This window comes from Engraulis encrasicolus, chromosome 13 (genome assembly GCF_034702125.1).
Source record: "Engraulis encrasicolus isolate BLACKSEA-1 chromosome 13, IST_EnEncr_1.0, whole genome shotgun sequence".
Classification (NCBI taxonomy): Eukaryota; Metazoa; Chordata; class Actinopteri; order Clupeiformes; family Engraulidae; genus Engraulis; species Engraulis encrasicolus.
In genome coordinates this window covers 47,678,583-47,688,139 of record NC_085869.1, presented here as the reverse complement: position 1 = coordinate 47,688,139, position 9,557 = coordinate 47,678,583, and the positions used below count along the sequence as shown (strand labels likewise).

General features: G+C 41.5%; 1 protein-coding gene across 1 annotated transcript; it reads right to left on the bottom strand.

Annotated features, from left to right (window-relative positions):
- Nucleotides 1-2,226: 2,226 nt before the first annotated feature.
- On the bottom strand, nucleotides 2,227-9,325 carry nmi (N-myc (and STAT) interactor). Its single transcript, XM_063214088.1, has 9 exons — nucleotides 9,236-9,325; nucleotides 8,552-8,614; nucleotides 8,264-8,422; nucleotides 7,855-7,971; nucleotides 7,177-7,339; nucleotides 6,710-6,816; nucleotides 5,738-5,924; nucleotides 4,235-4,341; nucleotides 2,227-3,325 (listed from the first exon to the last, which is right to left on the bottom strand). Exons 1-9 carry the CDS (start codon nucleotides 9,260-9,262, stop codon nucleotides 3,131-3,133), a joined length of 1,125 nt encoding a protein of 374 aa, XP_063070158.1. The 5' UTR covers nucleotides 9,263-9,325; the 3' UTR covers nucleotides 2,227-3,130.
- Nucleotides 9,326-9,557: the final 232 nt, after the last annotated feature.

Below are 9,557 nucleotides of genomic sequence, written 5' to 3'. Positions count from 1 at the left end.
GTAGTTCTTCGAGCCAAACTCTAATGCCTCAACTACACCGATCAATACGCCCTGAAACGTGCAGCTCTCTCAGTCAGGAAGCCACTATACGGTCCATTCATTATTCATGTTAGAGAGCCTTAAATCACTGCTGAGTGATTTACAAAGACGGACAAATAGACAATGAGAGAGACGAATGAATAATTGACGAGGGAGGGGTGGAAGTTCTGGCCCAGGATGTCGGTTTCACTGCTGTTGTGTTTTGATGAATGGGGGTGGTCAGTACAATGAGGCATTAATGAACCTCCCTCCACCTGTGATGGGGAAAGACAACTACTGTGGGGCATCACAAGGATGGAGATGGTTCTATTCTACTGCACTGTGGGTTGAATTGGTACCTATAGGGTCTTTAAAAGAATGTTTGACCTGATTTTGGATATATTGCAGGCGGGTTGAATCTACTTGGGGGTCTTTAAATTACTTCAAAACTTCCTGTAGCTCAATTTACTGGCCAAAAACTGCTCTTGTTACCTACTGATGAAACCAACAAGTTTTCGGGCCTGCGCAGTCATTGCTCCCAAGATTAGAAAGTATTATATAGATTAAAAATGTTTAAATCCCAAAAGCAGAAACATAATTATGGCAAAAATGCCATATCTTTCTCATATCTCATTCATCTGTAGCAGTAATAAGCAATGAAATCACCCAGCATATGTCTGTGAAATAGCACTCTACAAAATCTACTTTCTCCCTGTGCAGTGCTCCAACTTTTTTTTTGGAAGTACAGGTACTGGAATGCTGCGGCTGTCACTTTACCTATCTAAAAATGAGATGTTGCCACATCAGAAAAAAAATGTCTGCATCAGCAGTCACACAGCAATGCTGAACCATAGCACCCTCTAAAGGTTAAATATGTCCTAACAACACTCAGAAAACATCGACATGCTTTAGAGCAGTGTTGGGATAGTCTTGGGACCCACAGTTAGTTGTCCATGTTCATTGACGTTATGTTGTGACCCAATATTTTGTCGCACCATTGGAATCTACAAATAATTATCAAAAATATATCCAAGCATTTGATAATATGCATCAGCATGTGCATTGTATCAATTAGTGGAGAGGATATATTCACCATGTTTCACTCTCTCTTTGTCTTTGACATCAGTCATCTATTCAATAGGCCTACCGCTTCTTCTTGTAATTTTGTGGGTGGCAATACAAGGGTCAATTCAACCATTGTTACACCACAGTGTCGAGACCCACCCAGGACACCTCTGCTAATGCACTTTTTACAAATGTACTTTCACTTTTACTAATGTACTTGTTGTTTTTAACAGAGACATTTCTATTTTCTTTAACATCACTTTTTTTATCTATCCTACATATACTTTTTAACCTCCTGGTCCTGTGTTGTATATATGCTGTCTACTGTCTTTGCACAATCTGTATGTTACTGCTGCAACAAATGAATTTCTCCATGGCGGGATAATTAAAGGCATACTATACTATATACTATATATATACTATACTTGGAGAGGAAATGCTGATAGTATTTACTGGATACCTGGAAAGACATGGCATCCATAAGCACTTGGAGAAGAGATGTATGGAGATGTATGGAGAGCATTAATACAATGTTCTATCTGTCTTTTGTTCTTTTTGTTTGTCTTTTTTACTTTCTACTGTGTTGCGGTATTTATTATTGTGATATGGATCTAGAGTCTAGAATTAATAATTGAATTGAATTAAAATGCCAAACAATAACCATAACAGTACCAGTCAATAACTTTGATACATATTGATTTAAGTGTTGTTGTTGGGGTTTTTCATTTGATCATTCAGTAGTAAAGGACTACCTGTATACTGAACAAGCAAAGTAGAATACATTAGTTTGTGTTACAACATCACCACCTAGTGCTCAGTTCTCTACACAGCATTTAACGGCAATTAAAATATGGCTAATGTGAGAATAACTTGAGATAATGCGTTTTTCTTGACAATGTTGAAGCGCTATACAAGGAGGAGTGGCTTTAAGCATTTTATTTTTTGTATTATTCATATCATGATTATATCTGAACAATGCACTGAATAATTAATTACATTCTACATCTACAGGCACTAGCAGACCCCTGTGCATCCATTGCAAGAATATTTTAACACATTATTAATTGAATAAAATATTTACATTAACTATTGTTTGTCCTTTTTTACATCATCCAGAGTAAAGAACCATTCCCAGCTCCTAGGTGATAGACATGTGATTTATTTTTCTTGCATGCAAGAGTGGTTTCCATACAATGATACATGATGGCATGGCAAGAGTACATTTATGACCTACACCCAGATTCATTGCTTTATTATAATTCTAATTTATTCTTAATACGTTGCTTACCAGAACAAGAGAACGATACCATATAAGGATTATAGTGTGATTACAGTACTGTAGTAAAACCTAACTCGGTACACATTTTCAGTGCAATACACAGATTAAGTTTAATAACAATTCTCCAAAGATGATTCCCTGTTATCTTGTGACTGAATCTAAATATGCATGGAAAAATATTTTCCCTTCACATTCACCATATCCTGATTTGTTTTGTGCCAAAGGCAATTACTTCAGGAGTCAATTCCAAGTTCAGAAAGAAAGAAAGAAAAAACATGCCACAAATTTGATTCCAGGCCTATCCAGAGACCACATGATAAGGTCCTTGGAGGTACAACAGGATCACATGGCCAGTCAGAGTTGGAACTGCCCTACAAAGGCAAAGTGCAGTAACTACATATTTTGTCAGCATTGAGTTCCAGCTGAAAGTGCTCTTCATTGTACCTCCTTCATCTTGTGACAAAGCCTTATGGCCCAAAGGTGTCCCGTTCCAGAGACATTGCCATGTCAATTTTGCTGTAAGTACAATAGCCAACCTAATACCAATACTTTTACGGCATTCTTCTCACGAGTCACTTTCAATGCTGGGGTAGTTGCTGCACTTTGCCTTTGAAGGACAGTATAAAGCACAAGTAGAAGTACAGCAACAAATGTAATTACTACACTAGTAGTATGATTTCACGTAGGTTCTGTACTGTTGTAATTATTATGATCATAACAGTACTTCTGTACTCTGCACATGGTCAGGTCCTCTGTGGTATAACAAGATCACATGGCCGTGTCCTCAGTGAAGAAGGCCTTGGCCTCGTTACCATGGGCTACATACTTGATGCTCTCCACCTCTCCTCCGTAGTTGCTGGGCTTCTGGAAGTGGATCTCCAGGTGGTCCTGAAGGTCCTCCTCCTCCATCACGTCCTGGATGCCCCTCAGCAGGATGGAGCGCACCGGCGCACCACAGTACGTCTGGAAGTGCATAAACACGCACACACACACACACACACCAGATATTACGTATATGGAGATTACACACAACACAGATAGCGGTATACAGAGATCAGAAACCTCAGCAAGATGGAGCGCACTGGCGCACCACAGTACGCCCTGGAATGTGTAAAAACAAGCACAGATATTATATACATGAGCTCTCTCTCTCTCTCTCTCTGTCTCTCTCTGTCTCTCTCTCGCACGCACGCACGCACGCACGCACGCACGCACGCACGCACGCACGCACGCACGCACGCACGCACGCACGCACGCACGCACGCACGCACGCACACACACACACACACACACACACACACACACACACACAGGACCAGATATACAGAGGACAGAAACCTCACAGTGCACCAGGGTGCTGCAGTACACACAGTACTACCACACACACAACAGATATTATATGGAGATCAGAACACTATACATTCAGTAGGCCTACAACACAATAGGCTTTGTACTATGGAGATCAGGACGTCATCATACATACAGTACCATAAAAAGTAGTCTAGAGCAGGGGTGTCAAACTCAAATTGGCAGAGGGCCAAAATCAAAATCTGGAGCGAAGTCGCGGGCCAAACTCAATATATATTTTTTACATAAATGGACTGAAATTGCTCGTGTTTAAACAGATTCCCGTCATAGTTCAAATGTGCCTCCACATATTCTGTTGCATTTGAGTGTGAGTTGTTTCAATGGCCTGGGCCCACTCATATTCTTGTGATATACGCATTTTCATGTTCAAATCTTAATACTACTTGTGTATGGGCCAACTGTAATGCACATTTGAAATGATCTCGCGGGCCAAATAAAATGGCTCCGCGGGCCAAATTTGGCCCCCGGGCCTGAGTTTGACATCCCTGGTCTAGAGGAACTTACCTGGAACTTTTTCAGCTGGTAGCTGTAGAGAGGCTTGACGTCCACCATCATTTCTCCCATGCCAGTGTCCAGAGGATGTCTCCGTTTCAGGGCCAATCTCTCAGCAACTGAGAAACAAAAAGATGATACCCGTTTACTGTAATATTGATAGTGACAGTGGTGTACTCAAGGATCAAGGCATCCAAATAATGAAATTTAAAAACAACAGAATTTAGGTCTAGAAAATATGAGCAATGTTTTGGATGGATATATCATGTTACATGAAGAGTTGATGAATATTTCTGAGCAGAAGTGCCCACTCAATATCTTGCCCTGTGCAGAATTCGTTTCTGATTTGTGATTCCAACTAGGGAAAAAAATCTATTGCTGGAACATCAGCAAGGCAAGAATAATGCGGAGAAAGCGTAAAGACGCATGGTTGCTCTGTTCCGCTGCTAACTGGAAACAGCAAACCCACAGTTGAAAATGCTTCAGATCCAATGAGTGCGTATACATGCAGTTCAGTATCCCGAGTTTGATCAGGATATTAAGTATGCCGAATTTGCGTTTGAGCATATAAACACTTCAGTATCCCGAATAAGCCCTTATTTGGGATACTGAGAAATCGGGATATGCTAGGTGGAGTATTCCGAAAGAAGGGATACTGACGCATGTAAACACCTGATGGGGTCATCAGCTCTGCATCTTAAAAATTAAAAAATAAATAAATAAATAAATAAAAAATAATAATATTGTTTAAGATGCAGAGCTGATGACCCCATCATCATTTCACTACAATTTCCATGTATGTGACAAATAAAAGTACTTGAACTTGAACTTGAACTTGAACCTTATCCCGAATACAGGGGCTTCCCACAGAACGCTGTTGCTGGTATGCAAGCTACACATATTTGAAGAGAATTCTATTACGGCCAAGAATGTAGACTGGGACATAACGTTCTGTGCTCATATAAACACCTTATCCCGAATATGATCATAACCGGGATATGCTGCATATTCGGGATACTGAACTGCATATAAACGCACTCACTAATTGTAAATGAATTGAACCCCTTGGTGTCCATTCTAATAGCGCTGCGTGGGGGAGGGTGATCTGAGCAGTTCCTGTGCTCCTGTTTTTAGAGACAGTTATTTCTCAAAGTTAAGTGTTCTAGCTTTGCTAATGCCTGGTAACGCTCATTCTTTGCTTATTTCACCAAAGAGTATCCAGTGACTAGTCCTCAGTGTAATTAGTAATTGGATACTAAAAATAGGCGCTGCTCACACTAGCAAGGCTAGAACACTTTACTTTGAGAAATACCCAGTCTGATCTACGACCACCTGCCAAGCCATTAGACCAGTGGTTCCCAAACTGAGGGTGGGGGGCACTGAAGGGGGGGTCGACAAAAGGGAAATTGGGACGGGAAAGCCACAGGTTGACAACTAACAGCTGATATAATTGGAAAAATGGAAAATCTTGCAATATTAATGGAGAAAACATGCCTAGGGGACATAGCCATTTACCTCCAGTGTTGAGGAAGGTGATCTGAGCCGTCCCAATGCTTCTGTCGTAAGAGACCCTCTCGACCTCTCCCCCTCCGAGGCTGGGCTTGGAGAAGCTGATCTCCAGCCTGTCTCTCATGCGCTCGTCTGGGAGGGCGGGGGGGATCTGAGTGACTTGCACAGTCCTCTTGGACACAATCAGGTGCACCTGCAGTGCACACACACACACACACGCACATGCACACGCACCAACTCGTTCAGTCTTTTGTCTAGAGTTGTGCTAAATCTATTGCCTATAGAGTTCTTTTCCCACTTAAACCACAGAGCAAATATTGTCAGTTTGGGAAAATTAATAAATAAATGCTGTACTGTGCTGCATTACCGCTTTTCAACGCTTTGCAATGAATGTCACATTCATACACTGCTGGCCCAGCAGTAGTACATGAAATGCATGTACTACATACAGTATATAAAGAAGTATATGAAATTAACTAATAACTAACATTGGGTTTACAGCCAGGGCTTGACACTGGCACCTGCCAACCGGCCAAATGCTGGTAAAACTTGGCTGTGGCTGGTAACAATTTCAGTGACACTAGCCAATTTGGCAGGTAGCTTATTCTATGGTATGACATATCAGAATAGCGTATATTCTGCACATTGCCCCTTTTGTATCAATTGTTGGTACAAAGTTCAAGAAAAAGCCAGTTTCTATTTGTTTGTTTTATTTCCATGTAAAAACCCATGCACTCATCTTCTTGCTTTAAGCACCCCATCTTCTGAGGTTAGATGTACAGTGTCATGATTAAAAAAACAAAAAGAAAACAAAAAAACAATTGTGGCTAGTAGAAAAACTGGATGGCTAGTGAATCCAACCACTAGCCACAGTGACCAGCAAGCGAAAAAGTTAATGTCAAACCCTGTTTACAGCAACAAAAGCAACCGGTGCTAACTAGGACTCTATGGCCAGGCTGTTGGTGGTCAAAGCAGTACCTCGAATTTGGCCGAGGGCTCCAGGTTCATGCAGAAGGGCTTGATGTCCATCTTGGCTTTGTCAAGAGACACGGAGCACTTGGCCAGGCGCAGGATCTGCTGAGCCACTGCGAACAGAGCAGAGCAGAGCAGAGCAGAACAGAGCTGGTCAAACTGGATAGATCAACAATAGACTACACTTCATTAGCCTGGGAAATTCCCATACTGCTTTGCATGTAGTGTTGGTTACAGGCAACATACACACAATGATGGACATTCATAGTGCCCAATAAACAGCCACGGACATTAGTAAACCACACCTCCCCAATGAAATAACGCCTTTCATTTTTTGGACGTCGCATTGTGATTGGTTGGTGCCGGTTGTGCCAATCTTACAATGAACAGCGCTACACCAACTTGCCAGGCAAAAACTGAAATATTTTACAGAAACATTTCTATTTTAATAGTTTACTAGGCTTATTATTTACCTTTCTCCTCCTCAAAGGTGATGAGCGCCTCCCCGCCACTGAGTAGAGTGCAGGGCCTTTGGGTGATGGTGAAAACCCCTTCAGTGTCACAGCACAGGCCATCCCTCTCTGCTTTCTCCACACCACAGAACTTAATGCGCTTTTCCGGGATCGCAGCTCTGATCTGAGGGAAAAACACGACCATCTCACTTTTACTACAAAAACACCAGTCAATACCAAAGTTCAACATGATATATTCAAAATGACTTGTTTTTATGACACCCTGTGGATAATGCAACCATATTTGGACTAATTTAATCTAATGAAGGGTCATTTTATGAATATGAGAAACTTGCACCTCCACATATTCACTGATTCCATATGTTATGGTAATATCTTGTCTTGAATAAAATCAACAACAGCAATGACGCCCCTTTGTCAGATGCTGGTTTAACCCATTGTGTCCTGGAGCGACATATACGCTGCATTCAAGTTCTTGAGATTTGGGCTGTTTTATTAAAAATGTGGGCATGTTAGAGCTGAATGAACACTATACTACTATACTAGTGCAAAATGAAGATTTTAAATGTAACCTATTTCATGTTTGTATGTGCTTCGGAGGCTGAGATATTTAGGATTTAAAAGGCAGAGGGCACCTTTTCCCAAAAAAGGTTCAGGCTAAAGTGTGTTAAACTGTACCTTAAACCTCCTCTGAAGGCAGTCTGTTTCTGCCTTCTTTGCTTTCCTTTCTTCACACAACCTCTCCAGGTTACTTCTCAAGTGAGCACTGTCCTTCTCAATGCCTTGGATTTGTACCTGTGTGGCATAGTATCACAATCATCACTATTAGAAACTTAGGTTCTGCTGACCATTCAAAAACAAAGAAAAAAAAGCAATTCTTGACATGCTTTAATAAATCATGTTAAGAAACACAGAAGAGGTTTTTTTAAAGAATGTGCCACTGACAAGTTGTGAAATCTTCATACAATCCGTTTTAATAATCTTCATTAGCAAATCACACCTGGCCTGTAGGCCTACAAGCCTACAAGATGCAGACACATACAGTAAGTATTATGGTCATATAGAACTCAATGAATTTTATCCATACCTCAATCTCCTTCATTTTGTTTGCGACTTCTAGAGCAAGTCGGCCCTGTGCATCCATGAGCGAAGTGACAGCACTCTGAGCTTCTTTCTTCCTCTCATCAGTGTCCAGTTTGTCCAGGGTCAGCCTTGACTTTTCATCATCTGCCTTCTCAAGCTTGCTCTGAATTAGAATGTGGAGACAGTGTTGTGATTTTAGCTATGGAAGACCATCATTAACAACAACCACCACCACCACCACAAACCAACTACCAAAGCAACAAGATATTGCATGAAGTTCAGGCTACTGCACCTTCCATTGCTCCAGCTCTGCCTTTGCCTGGACGAGAGCCTGTTCATCATCAGTGCAGAGAGGCTGAAAGAGGAAGAACAAAGACATACCATCAAGAGGCTTTCTTAATATCAAAGGGATTACATGACACAAAAAACATGCAGCCTATTATGCAGAATTGTCCGCAAGGGCCACTGCCGAATAGGCCTATTCGTTTTACAGTATGGTATCAGAAATATTTGTAGGTAGTCTATAGGCGGTAGTAGCCTACTAATTTGTCATGTCAATTAATCTACTGCATGGCCTATTCTAATCGATCTGTCACTCTCACTCAGTAGCCTACGCGCTAAAACGGGATGGGGGGGCGCAACCAATTTGACTATAGCCTACGACGTATGCCATCGATTTGATATGACCAAAGTTCAGCCTCGACATGTTGCGGCTTGGTAATTAACATAGCCTGTACACTACTAGGTAAAATTTGTAAAACGTGTAGTTCTAAGGTAGCCTATTTAATACTTGCATGTTTTTGTAATGTGTCTACAGATGGAGCAGCCTATAGGCTATGAAGTTGAGACGCCAGAGAGGGCTCGGGGAACAAAAGGAAAGAGGTCAGAGGGCTACGGAGAGAGTTCAGAAAATGTCATCACAAAAATATAAATTAACAAAAATCTATTTAACCAACAAAGTTCAAAACTGGCCTACCTGCCCGTCAATCGAAGGATCTGCCATCGCGAAATCGAAAGTAACCTTGCCTCGACGCGCTTGGACTGTTCACCCGATTTCCTTCTCGACGATAGCCTATGCCTATTGTAGAAACTGTTCGCAAATCAGACGAGTTTATTGCCTTATTTTCATTCCGATTGTTTCCGCGTTGTTGTTTGGTTGTTTCAGCTGAAGGACTGGCTGCCTCTGCTTCCGATAGATCACATGGGTTATCCTGTTCCTGAAGCAAAAGCGAAACTGTCAAGCTGACTGCAGGACAGGTTGGGCATTTAGGTGATTCCCGCATACTCCGACAACCAGC